Genomic DNA, 27,793 nt, shown 5'->3' with positions numbered 1-27,793 from the left:
GTGAGACCCTGTCTCAAAAAAACAAAACACCCTAAATTACATCGATGTTCTGACTTTGATAACACCTTTCTAGGAAAAGTGTGGACTCCCAGGAGGCCAAGGCTGGTGCTGAGAATCCCCAGCCTGAACTGTTTAGTAGCCCAAGGACGGACACTCCTTGCCCATCTCTCTCTGTCCACCAGGTTTGTGTCCTGGCCAAGCTCAGGTCAGGAGTTATGTCAATGTTCCAGCCACGACACCTTAGATCTAGAAGATGTCAACTGGGATACTTTAAAGTGTACCCCTTTATTATTGTTACTTTTATTATTATCATCACGATCATCACCCTCATCATCACCACCATCCCCATCAGCACCACCATCACAACACCATCACCACTACTACCATCATCCCATCACTCCCGTCATCATCACTACTTCTGTCACCCTCATCACCACCACCACTGTCATCAAATCACCACCACCAGCACCACTGTCATCCCCATCCCCCTCATCACTATCACCTCTACTATCACCATCACTACCATCATCCATATCAACACCACCACAACCACCACCATCAGCACACCCATCACCACCATCACATCACCCACATCACCACCACCATTCCACCATCACCATCACATCACCACCACCACATCACCACCACCATCCCACCATCACCATCACCCTGATCACCACCACCATATCACCACCACCACCATCCCACCATCACCATCACCATCATCACCACCACCATCACCACCACCACATCACCCACATCACCATCATCCCCATCACCACCATCATCCCATCGTCACATCACCAATACCATCCCATCATCACCATCACCATCATCCCCATCACCACTATCACCACCACCATCCCACCATCACCATCACCATCACCATCATCCCCATCACCACCATCACCATCATCCCCATCACCACCATCCCATCATCACCATCACCACCACCACTATCATCACCCCCATCACTACCATCATCACATCACCACTACCATCCCACCATTACCACCATCACCATCATCACCATCACAACCACCATCACCCACATCACCACTACCATCCCATCATCACCATCACCATCATCCCCATCACCATCATCACCCCATCACCATCACTACCATCATCACCCACATCACAACCACCATCACCCACATCACCACCACCATCCCACCACTATCACCACTACCACCACCATCATCCCCCTCACCACCACCAACACTCACATCACCACTACCATTGCATCCCACCACTATCACCATCACTACTACCACCATCACCCCATCAACACCACCACCACCATCACAATCACCAATATCACCCACATCACCACTACCATCCCACCACTATCACCATCACCCCATCATCTCCACTATCACCATCACCCCATCACCACGACCATCATCATCACTGTCATTACCATCCCCATCATCCTTATCACCACCACCACCATCACAATCACCAATATCACCCACATCACCACTACCATCCCACCACTATCACCATCACCCCATCATCTCCACTATCACCATCACCCCATCACCACGACCATCATCATCACTGTCATTACCATCCCCATCATCCTTATCACCACCACCACCATCACAATCACCAATATCACCCACATCACCACTACCATCCCACCACTATCACCATCACCCCATCATCTCCACTATCACCATCACCCCATCACCACGACCATCATCATCACTGTCATTACCATCCCCATCATCCTTATCACCACCACCACCATCACCACTGCTGTAACTTCTTGAACAACCACAACCTGTCAGGGACCCTGCCCAGGGCCTGCTTGCTCAATCTCATTTTATAGGATGATCCCTTTTTATGGATGAGGAAGCCAAGGCTCACAGAGAAGCCGGGGGAAGACACACAAGTTTCACCCCACTGAGTTAGGACAAAGCTGGGATTCTCCCTGGGGTCTGTGGACCTACAAACAGGTGTCCCTCCACCTTGCCTGCATCTCTGCAGGTGGGCATGGCTGCTATGGGAGGGAGGAAGGAGGAGGGAAGAGGGAAGAGGGAGGAGGGAAGAGGGAGGAGGGAAGAGGGAGGAGGGAAGAGGGAGGAGGGAGGAGGGAGGAGAGCAGAGCTGCCCCATGTCTTATTCTTTACTCAGCATCACCAGGAGGGAGTAACCTTGGGGGGAATCAGGACCACTGCTCTTCTCAGGGTTGAAAAGAGGCCCAGACAGGTGAAGGCCTCCTGGGCACCCTTCCCGGAGGGCAAGGCTGTTAGAGTGGCAGCCACAGGAGGCAGCAAGGGCTGCTGGGCTGCCTCTTCCTCTTCTTGGGGCCAAAGCTCTGGAAGAAGGCCTGTGCCATGGCTGGGACCCAGAGGTTCCCAGGTCCTTCTCACCCTATCCCTGGCTAGGGAGCAGGGCAGTCCCTCCCCAGCCCACAGAGGTGAGTCCCAGCCTGGCCACTGCCTTTGGGCCTCTCCCCTCTCTTTCTCTCTAGCCGTCTTCCCGGGAGGCAGCCCTAAATTCTCAGGGTACAAGCATGTCCCCCACAACAGGCAGAGCAGGGTGGGGGCCACAGGAGGGGACCCCATACCTCCACCCTCCCTTGAAGCAGGCTGCCAGCTTCCAGGCAGCTGTGAGCACAGTGGGGCCGCGAGCAGCCAGGTCCCATGAGGCCACAGGAAGCAGAGAGGACACCAAGACCCCAGGGGAGCCAGGGCCCAGGTCAGTGCAGAAGAGGAAAGAAAGACATCGGGCTGGCAGGTGTGGGTTTGCACCCACAGAGCTGCGCAAGAAGGGCATGCACAGCTGGCATTAGTTAGAGAAACAGGCCTGGCCTGAAAGGTGCCCAGACACCTTACAGAAACCCCACAAGCTCACCTTTGTTGAGGGTGTGAGCTGGTGGGGGCACTTCCCCAGACCCATCCCTGGACACCATGGAGTGGGCAGAACACAGTTCTGGGAGTCAAAAGGGTGGCTGCGGTTCTCTGCCCTGTGAGCTAAGGAACCTCAGCAGCCTTCCTTGCACCTCGTGTCTGCCTGGAAAACGGGACGCCCCCTTCACAGGGTCATTGTGAGGTTTGAATGGGACCTGGGGGGCTTTGGAAACAAGAGGCAGCCCACTGTAGATTCCAGCCCAGCCCCCTCACCCTGCCCAGGTCGTACTGATCGACGACCTCCCGTGGTGACCTCCAGTTCTCCAGGGCCACCGGGGGTGTTGAAGCCATGAGGCCGCAATTCCAGGGCAGGTGCTGAAGCTGGGCTGCTGGGGAGCCTCCAGCCAGGCTGCGGCGGGGAGCCTGGAGGGCCAGGCTGGAGCAACAGTGAGGGGACAGCTGCCACAGAAACTCTCTGCACAGGCTGATGTCATTGCTCAGAGGCAGTGACCGTTCATCAGGACCTGCTCCAGGCCGGCCTGGGCTCCCCAAAGTCATCTCAGGGGCCCTGCATGTGCAGGACAGGCCCCTCTGAGGAGCCGCTGGAGGCTGTGGGCTCCTCCCAGGCACAGCACGCACACGCAATGTCACTGGCCATCTGTCCTTGAGGTCAGGGTTGCTGCCCTGTTTTACAGAAGGGAAGACCAAGCCCAAAGGCTTGTGAACCCGCCCTGGGGGCTGAGGCTGGTTTCTAGCATGGGTTGAGTGGCAGGCGGGGCGAGGACTCACCAACCACCATGATGTTGAACTCGAAGCCCTGCTTCATGGCCTTCCGGCGCATCTGCTCCAGGATGGAGTCAATCCCCACGTAGCCGAAGTCCACCGGGGCCTTCTCGTTCCGTGGTGCGGGCACCTGCTTGAGCCCGGCATCTCTGGGGGTGTCGGCCATGTCGCCAACGCAGCTAGGAGCCGTCTCAGTGGCTGGGGAAGGAAGAGCAGAGGAGTTAGAGCGAGACAGGGCCTCACACACAGGCACCTGCCAGGTGGATGTCACACCCAGCCTTGGATGGAGAAACTGAGGCACTGACGCTCAGAAAGGCGAAGCGACTTGCCCAGGAGACCCCTGAGAATTCCCCAGGGTGGATGCCCCTGGCCATGGTGTCCTCTAAAAAGCTACCATCCTGCAGCCATGCTGCCTCCCCAGCAAAGCTCCATCCCCAGACTCCCAAGGCCAGGCTTTTCCATCTCCTCTTCTAGGAGTTGTGCCAACCTGGGGGCCCCCTCCGCTCTAAGGCAGGGCTGACCCTAAACTCCTGTCTCTATACCCTGGAGGGCTGCTCAGACAAGGGTGTAGGGCGCTCTCCTCTCCCGGCCTCCACACGGCCTCCAGCCACCCAGGTGGACCTGGCCCTCTCCTTCACCTCCACTCAGATAAACCTGCTGCCACTCAAAGGCCTTAGAGGCCGACCCGGGAGCCAAGACGCAGGAGGGACAGTCTTGTAAGAAAGCGGGATAGAACCAGCGTCTGTCCCTGCCTCCCACGTCCCCATGGACGGGCTTGTAAGAAAGGGGGATAGAACCGGCGTCCGTCCCCGCCTCCCATGTCCCCATGGACAGTCTTGTAAGAAAGGGGGATAGAACCGGCATCCATCCCCGCCTCCCACGTCCCCATAGATGACGGTCTTGTAAGAAAGGGGGATAGAACCGGCGTCCGTCCCTGCCTCCCACGTCCCCATGGACGGTCTTGTAAGAAAGGGGGATGGAACCAGCATCTGTCCCCACCTCCCATGTCTCCATGGATGGTCTTGCAAGAAAGGGGGATAGAACCAGCGTACGTCCCCATGGAGTTGTGTGTTCAATCCCATACCACGAGCCAGTAGTCCTGAGGGAAGGAAAAGTGCTGGGTGCAGGGCGGGTACCTGGGTGCAGAGCTGCCCCTGGGTGCATGGAGGGGAGGGGGCGCCCAGTCCACCTCTGCCTCCCCCTGGACTGACCCAGGCGGCCGTCTTGTCTGCCTGGCCAGCACCCGCAGGCTGCACACCCACAGGCCAGGACCAAGTTTTACTCTCAGGTCTGTGGGGCACGTGGGGCTGAACTTCCCGAAATCACTCAAGCGTCTTCTGTCTGTAGGTCCCTTCGACGGCCTTGCCTTGGCTGCTGTTAAGACTCCACACATGGGTCAGAGGCCTGGGGCTGGGGGCGGGCGCCCAGAAGGCACCTGCCAAAGACCTGGATCCTCCCACGCAGCAGAGTTCCAGGGGTTCCCAGGATGGGGCTGGTTCCCACCAGGGCTGGCTGGAGGGCACACGGGCCAGGTCCCAGCGCACCGCAGACTCGCCACACTCACTGGTGCATGCGCGTGGGTGCAGACAACTCGCTGGTCACAGAGGCGGTGCCTCCGCTAGTCCCCACAGGCAGGAGCTGCCCTTGGTGGCCCTCAGCTCCCAAGCAGGCTGGGCTGCTGCTGTTCTGGGCCCCCTCCCCGCTTGGGCCCTGCTCTGCCTGCCGGGAGACTTTCGCCCCATCCTGCCTCCCAAGGAGGATCTGGCCTCAGGCATCCTGCGCTAAGACAGGGACCACACAGCGTGCTCCCAGGCAGGGCCTCTCCTGCCAGCCCTCGGGGAGGGCAGTGGCTTTTCCCTGGGAAGGGTGGGCACCCACCAGGGACAGCCACAGGGGAGTGGAGCCGGCGTGGGAGCCAGGGCCACAGCGTGGGAGGCTGCAGGGGGCACATCCCCGGTGACGGGCAGGCGGCCCACGCCCACTCCTCACCCTGCCCAGAAGGCGGGAGGCAGGCTTCCAGGCCAGGAGGGGCCAGGGGAGACTTCAGTTCAACTGCCCTTCCACTTGCTGGGCAAGAACCGAACTCAAAAAATGCTCACTGAGCACCCCCACCTGGCTGCACCCCCGTCCCCAGACGCCTCCAGCCATCCCCCTCAGCCTATTTCACTGGAGCGGTCAGAGGGTGTCGGAGGGAGACTCCCCAGGCCTGAGGCATCAGAGGTGAGAGAGGAAAAGACTCTGGAAGCCAGAAACTGGGGCCTGGTTTATCCTCACAAGCACCTCCCTGTCTTCTCAGCCTCCACGGGGCGCAGGAATTCCTATCTTATGGAACAGGGGGAACAAAGGAACAATATCATTCCTTGTTGGGAACCGCCAAGGGGGTCCACACAGCTCCACTGCTGACAGCAATACCCCCAGGCAGACCTGGAGGCCAGATCTCCTCTTTCTGTGCCCCCACGTGCCCCCACCCCCAGGCCATGCAGCCTGGAAGCCTTTGGGGCTTTGCTCCTGCTTCTGCTCCCCTTTCAGAAATACTCTCCCCTGGGCTTTCAGAACCTTTAAATAAACAAAGACACAGCCTGCATCTGGCCCCGGACCATGTGGCTTCGGGGCCGCTTCCTGGAGCCAGACATGGGGCCTTGCCTTGCGGGGCAGCAGTTCAGCCCCGACCCACGTGACCGAAAATTGCTTCCATCTGCCTGTGGGTCTGAGAGTCATTTTGCCCGGGACTGAGACCAGCCCCTACCCACCCCCACCTCCCCCCAGCATCCTTCAACCCTCCCCAGCAAGGCCTGGGGGGAGGTGCTGCCCCCTGAACTCTCCTTCCTCACCCCCAACGCCCCTGGGGCCCAGAGCGAGAGAGGGGCGGCCTCTGCTGCAGCTGGGCCCCTCCCCAGGCACCAGCACTCTGCAGAAAGTCAAACCAAACATCCTGCCCGCCAGGGGCCCTGCTTGAGAAATAATCATAAAACACCACTGAGCCCCATCTTTGCCATTGACGTAGGGCAGTGGCTGGCCTTCTGCACAGGTGAGAGTCATTCCTGCGACCCCTCCCTCGACAGGCGGCCTTGCAGGCCCCAGCTGGCCCGCAGGCAGGCAGAGAGAGAGCAATGCCAAAGCCCGCCTCACTCTCCTACCTGGCCAGGTGAGCTCTGGGGTCTGCCTTCGGGAACCCCAAGTGGGAGAAGCAGACACCCCACACCCAGAGACACTTTTGTGAACTAAAACTTTGATTTCCACAGAAAGCCACCAGGGGCCTGGCCCCTGGACACCATGGTGCTCGGGCGGCTGGAAAGAATGGTAAAGACCAGCCACTCCATTGTCTGTGACCACGACACTGTCCAAGGCCTGCGCAGCTCAGCGTGGTAGCCGCTGGCCACGTGACTTTTCCTTTTAATTGCCATAACATTTACCACGGTCACTTTTTTGAAGTGTGCAGTCCAGTGGTGTTAAGTACATTCACAATGTTGTGTAACCAATCTCCAGAACTTTTTCATCTTGTAAAACAAACTGTCCTCATTAAACAACTCCCCAGCCCCATCCCCCGAGCCTCTGGCAAGCTCCATTCTGCTGTTTCTCTGAATCTGACTACTCTAGGGACCTCGTATAAGTGGATCCTACAGGGTTGCCTTTTTGTGACCAAATTATTTCACTTAGTGTAATACCCTAAAGGTTCACTCGTGCTGTCACAGGTATCACAACTTCCTCTTTATGGCTGAGTCAAATTCCTTGTATGTTCCACCCTTTATTTTTTTATTTATGTATTTAATTTTTTTTTTTTTCGAGACGGAGTCTCACTCTGTCGCCCAGGCTGGAGTGCAGTGGCGCGATCTCGGCTCACTGCAAGCTCCGCCTCCTGGGTTCATGCCATTCTCCTGCCTCAGCCTCCAGAGTAGCTGGGACTACAGGTGCCTGCCACCTCGCCCGGCTAGTTTTTTTGTATTTTTTAGTAGAGACGGCGTTTCGCCGTGTTAGCCAGGATGGTCTCAATCTCCTGACCTCGTGATCCGCCCGTCTCGGCCTCCCAAAGTGCTGGGATTACAGGCTTGAGCCACCGCACCCGGCCTATTTATTTATTTATTTATTTTTGATCCGGAGTTTTGCTCTTGTTGTCCAGGCTGGAGTGCAATGGCGCAATCTCGGCTCACCGAAACCTCTGCCTCCCGGGTTCAAGCGATTCTCCTGCCTCAGCCTCCGGAGTAACTGGGATTACAGGCACGCGCCACCACGCCTGGCTAATTTTGTATTTTTAGTAGAGATGGGGTTTCTCCATGTTGGTCAGGCTGGTCTCGAACTCCTGACCTCAGATGATCCACCTGCCTCGGCCTCCCAAAGTGCTGGGATTATAGGCATGGGCCACCGCACCCAGCCTGCTCTACCTTTGATCTCTCCATTCATTTGACCACAGGCATGCGGGTTGTTTCTACCCATTGGCTACTGTGAACAGAGCCGCTATGAATGTGGGTGTACAAATACCTCTAGCTCTTTAAGACGCTGTGCATTCTCTTGAATCCATACCCAGAAGTGGAATTATGGGATGGTATGGTGGTTCTTGTTTTAGTTTTTTGAGGAATTGCCACAACGCGTTCACAAGGGACTTCTGAGCACTGGACACTGAGCTAGTCCAACTGAGGAAGGGAATTTTTATTTATTTTTATTTAAATTTAAATAGCCACATTTCATAAACGGCAACTATACTGGATGGTACAGAATTCCAGTCCAACCTACTCTTTACTAATGAGAAACTGAGGTCCACAGAGTGATTTTTTTCCTGAAATGCCACTATAAGTGGCCAGGCCAGCACAAGGCCTTCACTGAATTTGACTACCCTGAAATTTCACATTCCTGCTTGTGATATGTGGTTAACACCTGTGTCCCCTCCATAGACCGCGGGCTCCAGCACGACGGCAGCTGCCCCGTTGGGATCCCCACTGCACTTCCAGGCCTCGCCCTGCTACCAACACGGGTGTGCAAGGATCTATCTGGGTCCCTGCTTTCCATTCTTTCGGGTATCCAGACTAATTATCACCACTACCCACGTTGACTCTCAGAAAGGTTCTGATTTGGACAGTAACTGACAGGTCACCCCACAGTCAAAGAAAAATGCAGAGCTTCCCTCCTGGCTCCACGGCTGAGAGTCAGGGGCCTGGGGCTCTGGTTCTGGTTCTGGTTTCAAATGACCTTTTCCAAGTCTCTCCACCCTGGGAAACAGGCCAGCACCTCCTGACCTCCCTCCCAGCTCCTGCTCTGCGAGCTCCCGGGTGCCCAAGGCTGTGGCTTGCTCAGTGATATCCCAGCTCCTAGTGCAGCCCCTGGGTAGCACAACACACCCGCTACAGAAATAACTAACACATCCGCCAACAGATGCATGGAGGAACCCACCGTGGTGAGTCCGCACAGTGGACTATGACTCAGCCATAAAAAGGCACGAGCATGCTCCAACAGAGATGAACTCTGAAAACATTCCAACTGCAAGAAACCAAGCACAAAAGGTCACATCTTTTATGGTTCTATTTATATGAAACGTTCAGAGTAAGTACATCTATAGGGACAAAGAGCAGACTGGTGACTTCCAGGGGCTGGGGGAAGGGGAGTGACTGTGTAACGAGGATGGCGTTTCCTTTTGGGGTGAGGAAAACATTCTGGAATTAGAGGTGATGCTTATAGAAGGCTGTGAAAAAATGCCACTCAACTGTGCTTTCTGAATCGGCGGATGGTGTAATATGGAAATTATATCCCCATGAGGAAGGGAGAGGAAAGGAAAGAAGGGAGGGAGGGAGGGGAAAGGAAGGAGGGAAGGAAGGAAAAAAGGGAGGGGAGGAGGGAGGGAGGGAAGGAGGGAAAGAAGGCAGTCATTTCTAGTGGAGATGGACTGAAGAGTCCAGTGGGTGCAACAAACCGCCATGGCACATGTATTCCTATGTAACAAACCTGCGCGTTCTGCACGTGTATCCCAGAACGTAAAGTAAAATAAAATAAAGAAAAGAGTCCAATGTTTTCCACAAGTGCCCAGGAGCCAGCTTTACAGCTCAGAGGACAGTTGAGGCCCAGATGCCAACACTTAGGCCTGAGTTCCTCAAGTTGGTGTTGCCAGACTGTGCCCCAGACAAGCCCCCCATCAGACAAGCCCCCCATCTTCTTGCAGCAAGGACGTTTCTGGGGTGGCAGCCAGCCGGAGGTGTGAGGTGGCAGGAGACCTTGACGGTTTCTCTGCAGGTTCCCATTGTGAACCCAGGCCTTGAGCCAGGGCCCCTCTGCCATTCACTGGCACTGGTGGCAGTGGGTCACTGGTCCTGTGATGGGGACTGCCCCTACATCTGCCCATCTTGGGGACCAGCTCCCTCCTCCCCGCCGGCATCCACTGGGCCATCTTTTCTCCAGAGCTGCGGGTGGGTCTAAGGCAGGGATGAAAGGGCTGTAATCCACTCAGCCTTGAGCCAGCACCCTCTGCCAATGTCTGCGCTTGGTGACAAGCGCAGGGGCCTGCCAAGGATGAGGGAATCGGATCACTGTCTGTGGCTGGGATGGGGGCTGTAGGATATCTGGCTGGGAGACACTGCCCAGAGAGGAGGCAGCTATTGGATGTGGCACAATTTAGAGGCACTCACATTCATCACAGCCCCAGGGCTGACCTTGGCCCACCTGGCCCGGTGCCGAGGGAGAGGCTTGACACAGCAGGCTTGCAAAGCCCGACTTGGAAACCAAGACCCAGGGGCCGCCCTTCTCTGCCCACCCCTCCCTGTGTGTCATGCTGCCTGGTCTACGACCCAGAAATGTCCACACACGTCCCATCAGCCTTGCTGGCCAAATGCAGAGATGGTGTCACTGGGGCAAGGGACCCTGAGCCACGGCCCAATGCTGTTCCCAGCTTCAGGGGACAGCCACCTGGTACCCATGTCACAGCCGGGCCTGCACCCCAGGACAAAGCTCTGAAGTCAAGTCAATGCCATTCCCATCTTCCCCAAATCCAACCCACGCCTGGCTCTCAGAGCATGGACTGAAATGGCCACATCCCCACACACCTCGTCAGTCACTGCCAATGGTGGCCAAGCTGAATGCAAAGTCATCCTCCTCCTGCCCACGGAGGCCTGTGAAGCCACTGACCAGGCCACAGCAGTGGAGCCAGTGGCACTCACCACACCCTGTCAGCCTTCCAGGCCCGTGTCCAGGAGAAAGCTGCCGGCAACTGCAGCTGGTGCCCTTGCCCTGGGGAACACTTCCTTGCCTCCATCCACCCCGGCCCAGCGTGGGCCCAGCACTCTCCTTACTTTGCCTCATAACAACACACACAGGAGCAGCCTCAAGCTGCCCTCCCTCTACAGGCTCCCCGGAATCCAGACCCTGGGGCCACCACTCCTGCGGCAGCCCTACCGCCACCTGCAGGCCTTCCCAGAACCCTTGAGCTCCTGGAGGACTTCAGGTCCTATCAATTAACAGATGCTCCCTGTCCCCCACAAAGGGGCTTCTTAAAGGTGAGTGAGTCCCTGATGCAGGCAATGCTAGGGGGACAGGGTCCAGCCAGGGCTGCTCCCTCTTCCTCTCCTACCTCCCTGGGTGCCTGCAAAGTCCTTCAGATCCCTGCTGAATCCTGGGGAAGCCCTGCCTCGAAACCAGGGCTTACCTTCCCTGCTCCCACACAGAGCCTGCCCTCTGCGTCCAGGCAGTCTCCCCACGATGGTAACTGAATAATGATGTGTGCGGTTTCCTCTCACCATGACCCCCCCACGTAGGGTTTGTGAAGCCAGACACCTCATCCATCAATCACGCTCACTCCGGCCCGGCTTTCTTCAGAGCACCATAGGGCTCACGGCAAAGCCCCGGCAAAAAGTCTGGTGAATGAATATGAACAAATGAAGAAGCAAAGCTCATCAGAGCTGTCGAGGTTTACTGGGGCTCTCTGTGCCAGGCGTTACTCTAATTTTTTTTTAGAGAGTGGGTCTCACTAATGTTGGTCAGGCTGGTTTCCAACTCCTGGCCTCAAGCGATCCTCCCACCTTGGTCTCCCAAAGTGCTGGGATTATAGACATAAGCCACAGCACCCAGTCCCAGGTGTTACTCTAAACGCTGCTCAGGAATTATTATAACTCATGGATCATCACACATTCCTATAAAGTAGTCACTGATACCGTCCCATTTCACAGATAAGGAAACAGACCAAGAGGACTTTTGTCAATCATGAGGGTTGCAAAGTGAGTAAGCGGTAGAGCCAGGATTTGAAGCCAGGTAGGTGAGCCCCAGGCTGCTGACCCCCTCCCGAGGCCAGGTCTTTGGGTACCATGGAAAGGCTGGAGAAGTATGGGGTTCCTGCAGCCAGGACCCAGAAGGTGCCAACTGTGGTGTGGGCAGCTCACCACTAGGCCTTGGCCTCCAGCTCCTCCCTCAGTTGCTCTCCCCCAGGGAGTTGGAGGCAGAGCCCTGAACTGCCAGGAGAAGATTCCACCCGCCAGTCGGGGAAAGTTGCCAGGGCTCTTCCCAGGGCTTAGAGCCACTCCAGGCCTATCAAAGCCCATGAGCGTTTTAGTTTCCATAACTTCCTTGCAAGAAAGGTGATCGTACCAGCTACTGGGCCGGGCTGGGGGTCCCAGATTCCAGGGGCCCTCTCAGGCCTATGGCTCTCCCAGGACACAGATGCTTACTTGAGGAACCCTAGTGCACCAGGGGTCCCACAGCCAAAATGAAGAGACGGAGCTGCCCCGGGGCCCCTGCCAAAGCTCCCAGGTGGATCTACCCAGCAGACACCAAAATGTCCATCCCTCATCTGAAAACTCCACCTCCAGAAGGCCGCCCCAGGTTGGGCTGACAAAATCCACAGAGGCCTCAACGATGACTTTTCACTTCAGGTATGAGTGAGTGGGTTGAGGGAGAAGCTATTGTTAACTATTAATAGTTCAGGAAATGCAGGTAAAGGAAAGAGAATGATAAGGCAACAGGGCTGGAAACTGGACACACGTGCAGAGGTGGGCAGACCTCAGAGAAAGAACTGCTCTGGAACAAGATGGTAAAGAAACTATAGACAATAATGGTAGACGATGATCCCGGGGTTCCAGTGGACCAAGACCACAACACTGATTCATTTGACAAGCATTTATTGAGTGTCTACTTCACAGTAACAAACAGATGACACTATAGGCTTGAGAACAGTCAGAATGAAAACAGCGGTGGCACATGGGAATTTCAAGTTCGTTTATTTAAATGTTTATTAGCAAAGACTTCCGGGCAGATCTGAAGCAGTCTTTAACATGTAAGGAATTCACAATCTGAATTGTCCTGTACAATAGTACAGGACATGTGTGTGCCACAAACCTCTTTTAGAATCTGGTGAAAAGTAAAGACTCTCCCTAGAAAAGTATACATTGAAGACAGACAGACAGACATGCACGCATTTTGGAGGGTCCATCAAAGAATCCCTAGGCCAGTGGATCCCAATTAAAAACAATAACTTGGCACTCTGGGAGGCTGAGGCGGGAGGATCGTTTGAGCCCAGGAGTTCAAGACCAGCCTGGGCAATGTAGCGAGACCCCATCCCTATAAAATGAAATAAAATGAGAATTAAAAAAAAGAACTTGGTGTGATGAGAACTTACAGAATTTAATAGGGTTATCTCAGCATTACCTTCAGCACTCTCTAAACTTTCGACCACACACACAAAGTTCTGAGTTCTACAGCTAGAGAAGAGGGAGGGCAGGTTAAAAAAATTATTCAAGGTAGAAGATTAGTCTGAGAAACAAAGAGGTAAGAGGAGAAGACTGAGGCCAGCTGGCCTCCATCCCTGAGCTCCAGCAGGAAGAGCCCCCAAGTGAGAACAAGTTGCTGTTCACGGACAGTGGACTCCAGAGGGGGTGGACACAGACGTTGAGGAATGTCATCCCTGGGGTGAAAACAGGATATTTTCCCATCTCAACTCCGCTTTTCACTGCATTGTGTTCCTATTAACCTACCCAAGCTACTACAAACACTCCATAAATGTCACTGGGGACTTCCTGTTCTCTTCTAAAGATGGAAACACTGAATATAAATGACCAAATTGTGCAAAAGTGTGTGGGTGGGGGATCAAGGACTGAATTTTCAAAATGCACACAGCTCATCTAATTTGTTAACTAACTCCAAATCCAATTACACTTCACACTTTGTATGGGGCAAGAAGCGTCTCCTCAAAGTCTGCTTAGGACCTGGGATGCCGGAAATCTGAGACTCTGCCTTCCCCTCCTGAGAAACTCTGAAATCCTGCTTAGAAATTGAGCACAATGGCTCTGGCCTCCCAGAGAAAGACACGGATTTGCAAAGGCAAAGAGCTGCATTTTTCTCCGAGCTGGAGCTCTTTCCGGTTTCCACGATGGGGCTTAAACAAAGCCACAGCTTTACGGTTCCCCTGTCAGTGCTCTCTCCTTCTTGGGGAGCGACAAGGTGGAAGAGCCAACAAGAACCCTGTGTGCTCCTTTGCAGGACCTGGAAAGGACAGGTGGTGTGAGTCTGTCTCTATCCAGCCTCCTCTTTCATTCATTCAGGGGCCCCAGGTGCCCCCAAGGCAGGGGGGGCAGGGGTCCCCACTTTTAATGCCGGCCAAGGTTCCTCCAGCTTTTCCCTCGCCAAACCTTTTCAAGCAAACCTCTCCTCTATTGTGGAGGAAGGAATCTCAAGCAGCTCTGCCTTTCTGCCAGCACGGTTTCAATTGGCCCCAGTCGGTAAAGTCAAATTTGGACAAGGTCCAAGGGCTCCCCACACCACCCGCCCCTTTCTGGAAGAGGCCCTCCTCTGTTCTTTGATTTGCAACCCGCCACCTCCCTAGCCTGAGTTTTTTCACCCAGGCTCCATGGCCTATTGAGACATCAATCTTGGGCCAGAGCAAGCTCTGACCTGCAAACCATCGCCATTCACTTCCTAAAGAGCCACTCTCAGAACTCAGGCTGCAGGGAGGGCAGGCCAAAGATGAATCCTCTGACTTCTAGTGCGGTGTGTGGGGGGTGCTATTTTATATTCTGTTTTCTGCTGCCCTCTTGCCTTGCCCCCGCCCCTGAAGTGGATCCACTGCAGAGGGAGGATCAGGGAATGGCCCTGATGCCTCCCCCACCCCAGGGAACCTTCTAGCAGGAGCGGCCCCTACCCCAAAGCAACCCCAAGATCCAGCCTGTGCCAGCCCTCTGGCCATGTCCACAGTGGCCAGCCAACCACAGAGATTCCATTAGTTCTTGGCAAATCTGCAAACTTAAAAAGAGAAAGAAAAGTTCCCCCGTGGGTGGGTGGACACTGGCCATCTGTCACAGGCTGGAATTTCCTCTTATCAGGGATGTCCCCTAAGCAGGGGTGGGGGAGGGCAGGGCCCAGAGCCTCCCTCTCTCCAGCCCCTTCTGCTATCAGCAGGCCTGTCAGCAGATACACAGCAGAGCTTGGCAGTGAGGCAACAACAGGGGCTGGGGGGTCTGGGGTTCCACCTCCCCCAACTTATGAAATCATCTGAAATAACAAAACGTAGACAACGGTCTCTGGGGTGCAACAGGGTGGCTCCCTGCCAGGAACTGGGTAGAAAAAAAAAGCTTTCCCCTAATTCCCTTCTGCTGTGCAGATCAGGCCCTGAGGATGCTGCAGAGGCTGCCCCAGGGCCTGCTTGGGGGTGGGGGACAGGCAGGAGGGGCACATTCCTGGGCCATGAGTAGGAGCCTGACTAAATGACTCCTTCAGGAGGGAGAAAGATGCACACAACTGTCTGATTATAGCCAGAGGGGCTGGGAAGGTGCGGGAAAGCGGTGAAGGGGCCAGCTGCTCCAGGTGCCCCCAATCCATGTAGCACCCACCTGGGCTGAGGAGAGTTGGGAGACTGGAGTTGTTTTCTCTCCCCATCTCCAGGCCCTGCCCCAGGAGTCCTCCTGCTCAGGAGCCTGGGAGTTGAGGAGGTCTGGAAGCAGTGGGCCCACAGTGCCATTGCCTTGGGAACCCACAAGGCCTTGGATGTGGCTCCCTCGGTCCTAGCTTCGCAGGCAGCCTACCTGGACTGCACCCACCTCCCAGAAGAGCTGCTCAGAATCCTGCATGTCCGAAAGAAAGACCAAAGAAGTGAGGAAGCCGAAGAGAGGCCTTATGAAAGCTTATGACGCATTTTCCAAGTGCACACCCCAGCAACTTCAAATGCTTTCTGAAGTAAGGATGGGGATGGATGGTTGGATGAATGGATGGGTGTATGGGTGTATGAATGGGTGAGTGGGTGGGTGGGTGGATGGACAGATGGATGAATGGATGGGTAGATGGATGAACAGGCAGGTGAATGGATGGGTGGGTGGATGAATGAGCAAATGGATGAATGACTGGATGGTTGGGTGGATGAGTAGATGGATGGATGAGTGGATGAGTGGATGGATGGATGGATGAGTAGATGGGTGGATGAGTGAATTGGTGGATGAGTGGATGAGTAGACGAGTGGATGGGTGGATGAGTAGGTGGATGGGTGAATGGATGGGTGGGTGAGTGGATGGATGGATGAGTGGATGGGTAGATGGATGGGTGAGTGGATGGGTGGGTGAGTGGATGGATAGATGAGTGGATGGGTGGATGGGTAGGTGAGTGAATGGATGATGAGTGGATGGGTGGGTGGATGAGTGGATGGATGGGTGAATGAGTGGATGGGTGGATGAGTAGATGAGTGGATGAGTGGATGGGTGGATAGGTGGATGAGTGGATGGATGGATGGATGGATGGATGGATGAGTGGATGGATAGATGGGTGAATGAGTGGATAGGTGGAAGAGTGAATGAGTGGATAGGTGGATGAGTGGATGGGTGGATCGACAGATGGGTGGATGAGTGGATGGGTGGGTGAGTGGATGAGTGGGTGGTTGGATGGGTGGGTGGGTGGAAAGACAGGTAGGTGGAAAGATGGGTGGATAGGTGGATGCTGCCTATCCAAGGAGTCTCAGAAACACACACATACCCTTTCATCCCAGACTTTCCCCAGGAAAAAGCAGTGTGCGTAGACCACTACCTGGTCACACCTCGAGACAGTCACTTTCATCCTCTCTGGAACACTGCCTTGGGGGATGCTGCACAGGGCATCCAAGCAACCCTGAGCTCAGGGTATGAGACACCAGGAAGCAGCAGGCGTACTGTGATCCCGCGGGCCTGCACTGTGGCCCCTGCTGCCTGCACTGTGGCATGAAGCTCAGATGCACCTCTGGACTTGGGGTTCTGACCAGACGGAGCCACCAGTCCTCTGAAGAATGAAACACACAGGGGTCACCCTTGCCTCCGAGCTGCAGGGAATGACGACCACCCAGCCCTTCTTTTCCCCAAATCTTCTCCAGGCTTCAGTGCATGGTTCTGCCGACCTTCCTCCAGTCTCTGGCGATTCTTTCAGCCTCTGCTGGCTCCTCCTCCACCCTCACCCGCGGAGTCTAGCTGACTTCACCCAGCCCCTGGACATTCAGTGCCAACAATGCCACCTTCTTTGTCCAGATTCACACTTGACTGCCAGCCTGACTCAAAGACGTGTCCCTGGGCCCCACTGTGCCAGGCCCTCTGCTGGGTCCTGGCTATCTGCAGCCACTGCCACTGTCAAGCCCCGACATCTGAAGACACCTTGAACCAAACGACCGTGCCCCAGGCTGAACTCTGGAGCTCCCATCCCACCTGCCTCCCACCCCATCCTCCATCAAAGTGAACGGCCTCTCCAGCCAACAGCTATTGCAGCTAGATCTCTAGGGGCCGGGCCTGGGCCCTCCATTTCCATTACTCCAAATCCACTCATCCATCCCAAACTTCCATCAATGTTAACCCAACACATCTCACAGACACCTGCAATCTAAGCTACCACCATTAACTGTCCCTACCCCAATCCCTCCTCCTCAAAGCGGCAGGAGGCCTGTGGAAAATTTATTAATCTGATCATTTCCCTCCATGAAGCCGTGACTGGTTTCCATTGCACCTGGGATAAACCATATTCCTGTGGCTCCAGAATCCTGTCCTACCACCGACGTGCGGTGTGACCCTTAGCAAGTAACTTAAACACTCTACACCTCAATGTTATTACATGTGAAATGGGATAATAACATCTGTCTCATAAGAATGCTGGGCATCAAATGAGATATTTATATATGAAGCACATAGTGTTGTGCCTGGTCAGTAAATGCTTGAAGTCTTTGTTAACAAAACACACTCCCCTAACCTACTCTTCAGCTTCCATCCACGCACAGCCTCCCTGGCTGCCTTTCAGCTCTTCCAACGAGGCTACCCACAGAGGTCCTCCCTGCTGGGGCCATCCTTTCTCCATGCTGTTCCTAGAACTCCCTCTTGTTTTCCCAGGATAGCTCATCTACACTGGGTCCCTCAGTTCTTACACACGTGGCCCTCAGATTGCTGTCTGGGGTCTGTCGCATTCACTGCCCACAAAACATTACACGTCCGAAGCACCCAGTAAGATGCTGTGAATGAGTGAATAAATGAATGAATGAATGGCCAGCCTGCTGCCCTTTCGTCCGGCCCCTCCTCTCTCCCAGACCAGCATGGGGGCAGCCACGGCTCCCGTCTACCCCGGTAACACCACTCGTCTACCCTGGTAACAACTCCCTCTGTGCCGGCCGTGCTGGCCAGAGTCCCTTCCCACGGCGTTCCCGCGGCTTTGGTGTGTGGCCACCTGTGAATGAGAGGCTCGTGATTTCCGGCTTCCATCGTCCTTCTGGAGCCACAAAGCATTAAGGCGGAAGGATGGATGAGCTTCCTGGGACAGCCAGGGTGGGAGGCCGGTTCAGGAAATTTTGTTCAGGAAATGGTCAGTGTGGGATGAGGCGCCCGGTGGGGAGGGGAGTGGGGCGGGGACTTGGGGCCTGGCTGTTCTCCAGCCAGGGACTCTAATCCCCACCCACTTCCCCGCCCATTCCCCAACCCCAGTGCTGGGCTCAGGACCCCTGGGGGCTCTCTAGGAACACAGAAGACACAGTAAGGACCAGGGACACAGGACAAGCAGAGCCCGTGGGCAGGGGGCCTCCAGCCAGAACACCTGAGCCTATGCCTGCTCCAACCAGACACGGAGACCTTGGCCAGGCCAGTCCCCACACTGAGGCAGGGGGGTCCCTTAGAGGCCGCTGGTCACCAAGCACTGCGTGGCACACATGCCACGGAGGGCTAGCATCTTCCCAGACACCAGCAGAGGCTCAGACATCTTGTGGCCCAAGGATGACTTGGTCCCAGCGTCTATCCATCTGCAGTCCTGCATGAAAAGCCTGACGTGACATGGCCGGCCCCAACGGAAGAGTGATTCGGGAACCGGCTAAGCGGATTTAGTAACTGGCAAACTGGATTTAGTAACTGAGACACTGCCAGGGGCTTGGTAGAAGTCCCGAATGTACCAGACCCAGCCCTGACCCCCACAGAGCTCAATCAAGCACTAAAAGGTACAGAGGCCAAGCTGAGCATCAAAGGAACACTGACCCCAGGGCTGACCGGTGCTCCACATTCTACGGTTTATAAAGGGCTCACATTTACCTGATCGCAACTGACCCTCTCCTGTGAGGCCTTCTTTAGATTCTCCGTTCCCTAAAGTAATCAGTTGTGCCTTTTGAAATCAGAGCAAAGTAATAAAACCGCAGTAATAGTGTGTTCTTATGAACACTGTGATGTTAGCTGGTTAAATGACGGAGCCCCCAGGGTCTCCCACACTGCCCCAATCCTGTGTCCCTTCTGGTCCCGGCCCACCCTCCATACTTCCTGCTTTTCTTCTTTCTCCTCCTCCCGAGGACCCAAGGCCTGGGGTTGACCTACTGTGAGACTCCAACGGTGATCTCCAAGAAGAAATGCCGGCTTCCTCCTTCCACCTAGTAGCGACCCCTGGCTCGCTCACGCTCACGCAGCCAACACGGGCGGCAGCCGGAACCTGGAAGCTCCTAGGGTGGAAGCCTGTCCCCTCCCAGGCCCCTTCCAGCCCGAACTCCGGGAAGAAGCTACATTCATATGGTAATTTCTCCCAAGGCTGGGAGGGGGAAGGGGCCTGGCCGGAGACTGACCGTTTTCCAGAGGTTGCAGCCACTGGGCTTTCCAGGCCAACTGGGCTCCTCGGCTGTGTCCCTGAGGGATGGTAACAGACTGCAGCACAAACTGCCCACCGGCTGGCTGGGGAGTGGGTACCCAGATGCGGGCCAGGGCCAGGGCCTTCGTTTTACAGGTCATGTGGTGGTTTAAAGTAGGCACTTTAACGGGTACACATTTGTGTTACAGTTTACTTGTGTGTGTGTGTGTGTGTGTGTGTGTGTGTGTGTGTGTGTGTGTGTGTGACAGTCCAGAAACACGGTAACACATTGCTTCCCCAAGACGGTGGCCCTGGGAGACCTGTGGCCACCCTCACCTGGGGCCCCCAGCACTTCCAGCCTCCCCCAGGAAGGTCTTGTCAACCCGGATTTGAAGTTGGTTCCAGGGAAGAATCCTCTCAGAAAAATAAGTCACTTCCCCCAGCCTCAGCCCAGCCCCCTACCAGGGGTGAGTTACACCAAACTCACCCTCTCCCTCCCCTCCCACTTCCTCTCTCACGCTGCAACTAGCTGCAAGCAGCTCACCCACCCAGGCCTGCCAATATACCACAGAAAAGACACACGAACCTTGCATTTCCCCTTTCTGACTTGTTCTGGGTTCCAACAGGCAAAGGAAACTGGAAGTCAGCAGCCAGGACCCAGCTGCAGGCCCCCGGGGCCATTGTGCATCCCCAGCCACACCCGTCCCTGTGCTGATTCAATGTCCACTCATCCTAGTTCATGGAGCGAGGCATGGACTCAAGATAAAACAAAGGGGGCCTTGGCCTCCTGGGGCTCACAGTGCCCGACGCCTGTGAGAGCAACCTCAGAGCACAGTACAGAGAAATGGCTGTGACACGGACGCGCAGCACCTGGCTGGCCAAGCACTGCAATGCACCCCCACCGGGCCTGGGTCCCTCAGCAGACACATGGCTTAAAGGCTGGTTGGCTAAACCACATGACCCTGTAATTACCCAAGAGAAATGAAAAACGTGTTCACACAAACACCTGTAGACCGGCACTCACTGCAGAACTCTTCACAACAGCCAAGCAGAAACAACCCAAATGTCCATCAGCAGATGAAGAGATACGCAGTGTGGCCTATCCACGATGGAATATTATTCAGCCATGAAAAAGAATGAAGCACCAGCACCTGCTACAATGTGGATGAGCCTTGAAAACATTCTACCAAGTGAAAGGAGCCAGTCGCCAAGGCCACATATTGTAGGATTCCATTTATACAAACTATCTAGAACAGGTAAATTCATAGAGACGAAAGCAGATGAGCGGTGGCTAGGGGCGGAGAGCCCGGAGTTGGGAACGGGGAATGGCTAACGGCGACAGGGTCTCTTTTGGGGATGATGAAACGTGCTGGGATTAATGGCGATGGCTGTGTAACTGTGATGGTTAATTTTCTGTGTTAATTGGACTGGGCTATGGGGCACCTAGGTATTTGGTCAAACATTATTCTGAGTGTGTCTGCGAGGGTATTTTTGGATGAGTTTAATATTTAACTCTTTACCTTTTAGGGAAAAAAAAAAAGTTCAGCTCACTCCTAGCACTCACTTAATTTTACATAAACATGCTCTTTGAGGCTGAAGCAAATCTGACTGATGTTCTATGTGAAAACTAAATATAAAAACCGGACAGGTGCGGTAGCTCATGCCTGTAATCCCTGCACTTTGGGAAGCCGACATGGGCGGATCACTTGAGGTCAGGAGTTTGAGACCAGCCTTGTTAACCTGGTGAAACACCGTCTCTACTAAAAATACAAAAAATTAGGCAGGTGTGGTGGCAGGCACCTTGTAATCCCAGCTAAACTCGGGAGGCTGAGATGAGAATCACTTGAACCCGGGAGGTAGAGGCTGCAGTAAGCCGAGATTGTGCCACTGCCCTCCAGCCTGGGCAACAGAGAGATAATCCATCTCAAAAAACAAAAAAATTAAAAAGAAAAAATTTTTTAATTGTTCCCGCAGTTATTGCTAAGCAAAACAACAGGATCATCTGAGTCATCTATTCTGGAAAAATCGGATTCATCAAACGAATCTTCAGCCAACAACTGATGAAGAACAATGTTAATATCACTCGTAGGAATGCTGTGATCTCTAGGATTTGACATTTTCAGCGATCGAGAATTACTATTTTTTTTTTTTGATTGAATCTTGCTCTGTCGTCCAGGCTGGAATGCAATGGCGCGATCTTGGCTCACTGCAACCTCTGCCTCCCGGGTTGAAGCAATTCTCCTGCGTCAGCCTCCCAAATAGCTGGGATTACAGGCACCTGCCACCACGCACGGCTAGTTTTTGTATTTTTAGTAGAGACGGGATTTCACCATGTTGGCCAGGCTGGTGTCCAACTCCTGGCCTCAGGTGATCGGCCTGCCTCAGCCTTCCCAAGTGCTAGGATTACAGGCATGAGCCACCACACCCGGCTGAGAATTACCATTTTTTTTTAATGGAAATACCACTACTAAAAATGGAATATGCTATAAACAGAATGATGTCTTCTGTTTCCGAAGTCAATATACTAGAGTGATGTGAAAATAATAATAAAAGCAAGCTACTTCCCAGCAAAGTTATCTCGGGGTGAATGCTGCAGCCACAAGCACTGCTGGTGAGTGTTCTCGGGGCAAACGGGAAAAGGGTGCAATCAGGAGCCCGGGGAAAGCAGATTGCGTGCTCTGATGGGGGTGAGCCTCACCCGTGAAGGGTTTGGAAGGCACACTCCAAGATACAGTGCCTTGGCACAGTGAATATTTTCAGCTGAAGGAATTGAAGAAATGGCAGGTCCAAGAAGGACTCGCTGGCTGCCCCTTCTCCGAAGTAGATCATAAGCCCCTCATGTAAGAGGTGCCCTCCCTACACCCAGGGGAAACGAACAGCCTCATCTCCAGAGATGGAGGATCTGAGAGGGGCACTGGTACACAGGCCTTGCCGAGACCTCCCCCCGCCTGGCTCACTGGTCAGCTCATCTTTTGTTGCTCTGTCACAGGTTCCCACGACTTTCCACTCTTCATCAAACCCAGCATAAAAGCGTTCAGGCCTAGGCCGGGCACAGCGGCTCACGCCTGTCATCCCAGCACTTTGGAAGGCCGAGGTGGCCGGATCACTTGAGGTCAGGAGTTGAAGAACAGCCTGGCCAACATGGTAAAACCCCATCCCTACTAAAAATACAAAAATTAGCCGGGTGTGGTGGCACATGCCTGTAGTCGCAGCTACTCAGGAGGCTGAGGCGTGAGAATGGCTTGAACCCAGGAGACAGAGGTGGCAGTGAGCAGAGATCAGGCCACTACACTCCAGCCTGGGCAACAGAAAAGCAAAATAAACAAACAAACAAAAAGAAAAACTGCTCAAAACAAGCAAAAAACAAATAAAACAAACAAGCAAAACAAATAAAAACTGCTCAGGCCTAGGCCGGGCACGGTGGCTCACACCTGTAATCCCAGCACTTTGGGAGGCCAAGGCAGGAGGATTGCTTGAGCCCAGGAGTTTGAGACCAGCCTGGGCAACATAGTGGGACCCTGTCTCTACAAAAAATAAAAAATTAGCCAGGCGGGGTGGCGCATGCCTGTAGTCCCTGCTACTTGGGAGTCTGAGCTGGGACTTAAGAGTGGGTTCAGAACAGCTCCTGTGGCCGGCAGCTGGGTCCTAGCTTGAGCCCAGGAAGTCAAGGCTGCAGTGAGCTGTGATCGGGCCACTGCACTCCAGCCTGGACGGGCTACAGAGTGAGACTTTGTCTCAAAACAAAACAAAAACCGCTCAGGCTAACGGTTTCTCTGCGTCTTCATTTCCTTATGAAGGCTCTGTGTCAAGTAAAACTTACTTGAATTGTTACGCTTGTTTCCTGTTAATCTCTCTGGCAGTCTAATTTCCAGGGTCCTAGCCAATGAATCCAAAACCGATAGAAGGAAAGGGTTTTGTTTTTCTCAGATTTTGTTCTGATCGGGCCTTTGTCATTTTGTGACAAAGACCTGAAGGTCCGAATAGGACACAAGGCCTGAGTGAGAGAGAATTCTTCCTGCTTAACTGCCTTCAACCTGGAACATCAGTTTTTTCCTGCTTCAGACTCAAACTGACACACGGGCTCTTCCTGGGTCTCAGGACCAGAACGACACCATTGGCTCTCCTGGGTCTTGGGCCTTCAGGTGGACACCAGAGCCACATCACGGGCTCTCCCAAGTCTCCAGCCTGCTGATTTACTCTGCGAATCTTGGCACTTGCCAACTTCCGAAATGAGATGAGTCAACTCTTCACAAGAATAAATCTCTATCTGTGCACACGTACACACCTTCTATTGGTTCTGTTTCTCTGGATGACCCTAATACAACCACTTTGTGAATACAGCAAAACCATTGAACTGTAGGCTTTAAAAAGGTCAAGGTCACAGTATGCGAATTCTATCTCCATAAAGCTATCACTTAAACAGCAACACGAGGCCAGCGAGCCCTGTGCACTCCTCTGCAAGCAAGAGCGGGGACAGCATCGTCCTTGTCCTCGGATGTCCCCAGCCTCCAGCCCGAGGCTGGGAACATCTTTCATGTGCCCCCTCCTTCAATTCTGTAGTCCAAGGGTCGGGGCGGTCCTCAGCCTGGTACTCTCTCTGCACCTCCTCACCCTCTCCTCACACCAGCCAATGGACACAGAGGTCTCCTCATGGACTTTTATTTTTAGTATTTATTTATTTTTATTTTTTTGAGACAGAGTCTCACTCTGTCGCCCAGGCTGGAGTGCAGTGGCGTGATCTCGGCTCACTGCAACCTCCGCCTCCTGGATTCGAGCGATTCTCCTGCCTCAACCTCCCGAGTAACTGGTATTACAGTCATGTGAAACCATACCTGGCTAATTTTTTGTATTTTTACTAGAGGTAGGGTTTCTCCATGTTGGCCAGGCTGGTCTCGAACTCCTGACTTCAGGTGACCTGCCCGCCTCGGCCTCCCAAAGTGCTGGGATTACAGGTGTGAGCCACCGCACCCAGCCTCCCCATGGATTTTTAAAAGGGCCCTGGGTGACACAGACTGGAATCTGCTAAGTCACTAAATGACCCTTTTAAATAAAGAAGGAAGTCATAAACCTCCACTTAAAAGGAGTGGGGGATGGCAACAGAAACACAGCCAGTCAGAAACCGGAAAGGTCTCACTCAACTCGTCCCCAAGGTCTCCGGGTAGAAGGGACAAGAAGGGAAAACCTGCCTCCTAAGACACCCCACTCAGCACCCCACTCCCCAGATGCAAGACGCAGCTGTGCATAGCGGCAGCAGTGAGGACCCTGGCCCAGCAGGCCCTCGCATCCCCAGCAGAGGGCTCCAGGGGCTAGGGCTGCTCAACACGACCAAGAGGAAATGACCGCAGGAGCCCCCAGCTGCTGGGGGTGGCCCCCGCGGTTTCCTGGGCCATCTCTGCTGGGGGTGGCCCCCGCGGTTTCCTGGGCCATCTCTGCTGGGGGTGGCCCCCGCGGTTTCCTGGGCCATCTCTGGGGGACCCACTCAATCTGGAAGAGGCCCAAGCCCTCTCCCTCCCCATATCCCAAACCCCAACCACACCAGCCAGGAGCTTTGATGGACAAGAAAAAATTCAATTAAGCCTCACTGTGCTAGGTGACATGCGCCCCAGAGGGAGAGGGGCCCCTGGGTTGCTCAAGTTTAATGATAACTTCAGCAGTCGGGTCTCCAAGTTAATTAGCTCTTTTTTCCCCAGCAGTCCTCGGGGAGCCCCACGGTGAGCTGTGAGGAGCCGCCCAGCACGGCACACATGAAGCAGGGGCCTTCCCTCACTCCCACTCCACAAACACCAGGGCCCCTCAGGGGACCAGCCTCCCATCCCTGAGTCATTTCTCCCCCACTGCCCTCTCAACAAGGAACAGAGAAGGAGCTTCTACTGCTTCTGTAGATGTAGAAACTGAGGCATGCACAGACAGGTCATGCGTGATATGGTTTGGACACTGTCCCCTCCAAATCTCATGCTGAAACGTGATCCCTGATGTTGGAGGTAAGGCCTGTGGGGGCAGGGCTTGGGTCATGGGGGCGGATCCCTCATGGAAGGTTTGGTGCCCTCCCCATGGTCATCAGGTGTGGGAGATCTGATTGCTATAAAGAGTCTGGGAGGGCTGGGTGCGATGGATCACGCCTGTAATCCCAGCACTTTGGGAGGCCGAGGTGGGTGGATCACAAGGTCAGGAGTTTGGGTCCAGCCCGACCAACATGGCAAAACCCCATCTCTAGTAAAAACACAAAAAAATTAGCTGGGCGTGGTGGTGTGTGCCTGTTATCCCAGCTACTCAGGAGGCTGAGGTTGCAGTGAGCCGAGGACTGTGCCACTGCACTCCAGCCTGGGTGACAGAGCGAGACTCCACCTCAAAATAAAAAAAAAAGTCTGGGAGTTCCCTCTCTCGCCATGTGACGGGCCAGCTCCCCCTTCACCTTCTACCATGAGGGAAAGCTTCCTGGGGCCTCCCCAGAAGCCGAGCAGATGCTGGCGCCACTTGTACAGCCTGCAGAACCGTGAGCCAAATAACCCCCCAGCCTCGGCTATTCCTTCACAGCAACTCGAAATGGACGAACGCGATGTGTCAGTTTCTCTTTTTGGACCCCACAGTGTGCCTGGCTGGGGCTGTGCTCTGGGGAAATGGCAACTGTGAGGTCCTCACAGACAGGGCCTGGGGTCTTAACCACAGCCGCATCTCAGCGCCTTGATATTACTGAGTGGATGCCCAAAAAGCACTGCTGGGTGAATGCATGAGTGAATGATGAAGATGGAGCTGGCTGTTGGTGCCAGGGCAAGGCCCCAGGAGTCTGGGGAGGAGGGACCGGGCAGTTCAGGTCAACGGCTAACCCTGGGCAAGGCCAGGAGGCAGCCAGGACAGGAAGATACAGCTGAGGGACTTTGTGTGAGTAGCCTCACTCTTCCCACGAGGGCAGGAAGCAGGACTCAGACCAAGGGGTGCCAGGTGGGAGCGGCACTCAGGTGGCCCGAGGAGCAGGTGCAGGCTTGGCAGGGCTGGTGGTACCATGTGTGGGGCCGATCCTGGCCCCATTCACTGCCTCCACCTCCTGGACACATGGGCCCATGGCCCCCAAGGCCCTCTTCTGTCCCCATGCCCACCTCTCCAGGCTCCACCTCCGGACACCAAGCCGTTTTCTCACTCCCATCTCTCCCGTTGTCCCTATATCTGAGCTGACCTCCTCCCCGAGCTCTGGTGAAATTCTAGTGCCCAGAGGTGCATCTCACATTCCTGGGCCACAAAGCCTTTGCAGTCTCCACTTTCCTGGGACATTCCATCTTAGAGCTGGGTATGGCCGGGCGCGGTGGCTCAAGCCTGTAATCCCAGCACTTTGGGAGGCCGAGACGGGCAGATCGCAAGGTCAGGAGATCGAGACCATCCTGGCTAACACGGTGAAACCCCGTCTCTACTAAAAATACAAGAAAATTAGCTGGGCGAGGTGGCGGGCGCCTGTAGTCCCAGCTACTCGGGAGGCTGAGGCAGGAGAATGGCGTGAACCCGAGGAGGCGGAGCTTGCAGTGAGCCGAGATCGCGCCACTGCACTCCAGCCTGGGGCACAGAGCAAGACTCCATCTCAAAAAAAAAAAAAAAAAAAAAAAGAGCTGGGTGTATACTTATCTCACTGGATCAGAAGCTTCAGGAAGGCCCGTCTTGCATGCCCCTGCCCCCCACTTCCTGCCCGCCACTCAGCCAGTGGCTGCCATGTGGTTGGGCCTTGGCAGCCACCGCAGCTGGTAACACACACTTAGCACTTCTGTGTCCAGGTTCCGTGCTGAGCCCCTTCCGTTTCATCTCCATTTGTCTTCATGATGGCCCCTGATGTGGTAACCATCATTATCCATTTTTCAGACAAAAGACTATGGCTCAGAGAGGAGGAATGGCAGGTCCGAGGCCACATGGTTCATAACAGGCAAATGGACCTGGCAGTCTCTCTACCCACGAGTGGGGGCTCCTCCCTGTCTACAAACCTCACTGAGGTTTTAGAGCCTGGAGCCAGTGAGTCCATTGAGCACAAGGATAGCGGTGGTGCCGGGGCTGGAACAAGGCAAGGGCCCCCCGAATCACAGTCCCGGCTGTGGACCACACCTCAGGACCCCGCCCTGGCTGGGAACCTTGCTCCAGCCCACCTGGGACCCCTTCCCACCCCAACTCCTGCACTGGGCTGTGCATGG

General features: G+C 54.6%; 1 protein-coding gene and 2 long non-coding RNA genes across 52 annotated transcripts in view; 2 read left to right on the top strand and 1 right to left on the bottom strand.

Moving 5' to 3' along the window:
- The window catches only part of SEPTIN9 (septin 9), a 215,606-nt gene that overhangs the window by 13,632 nt on the left and 174,181 nt on the right, over window positions 1–27,793 (bottom strand). For 41 of the 50 annotated variants that reach the window (XR_013407346.1, XR_013407347.1, XR_013407348.1 and 38 more), the window contains one exon: window positions 3,651–3,842. Coding sequence is in view for 33 of the 50 variants with exons in the window: in XM_015120462.3 (XP_014975948.3) it covers window positions 3,651–3,842 (192 nt within the window). In the remaining 17 variants the exon portion in view is untranslated. Of the gene's footprint in view, window positions 1–3,650; window positions 3,843–4,643; window positions 4,744–9,026; window positions 9,120–19,384; window positions 19,589–20,214; window positions 20,388–27,793 lie in introns of those variants that run through there. The other 9 variants (XR_013407351.1, XM_077973025.1, XM_077973023.1 and 6 more) reach the window with 4 other exon arrangements.
- On the top strand, window positions 7,711–26,051 carry LOC144335991 (uncharacterized). Its single transcript, XR_013407363.1, has 3 exons — window positions 7,711–7,767; window positions 23,350–24,352; window positions 26,001–26,051. It is a non-coding gene; the product is annotated as an uncharacterized LOC144335991 (long non-coding RNA).
- Window positions 14,019–17,687, top strand: LOC144335990 (uncharacterized). Its single transcript, XR_013407362.1, has 3 exons — window positions 14,019–14,103; window positions 15,486–15,776; window positions 16,576–17,687. It is a non-coding gene; the product is annotated as an uncharacterized LOC144335990 (long non-coding RNA).

The sequence above is a fragment of the Macaca mulatta genome, chromosome 16 (assembly GCF_049350105.2).
Source record: "Macaca mulatta isolate MMU2019108-1 chromosome 16, T2T-MMU8v2.0, whole genome shotgun sequence".
Classification (NCBI taxonomy): domain Eukaryota; kingdom Metazoa; phylum Chordata; class Mammalia; order Primates; family Cercopithecidae; genus Macaca; species Macaca mulatta.
Note: the sequence above shows the minus strand (reverse complement) of the source record. Positions and strands in the feature narration are given on the sequence as shown.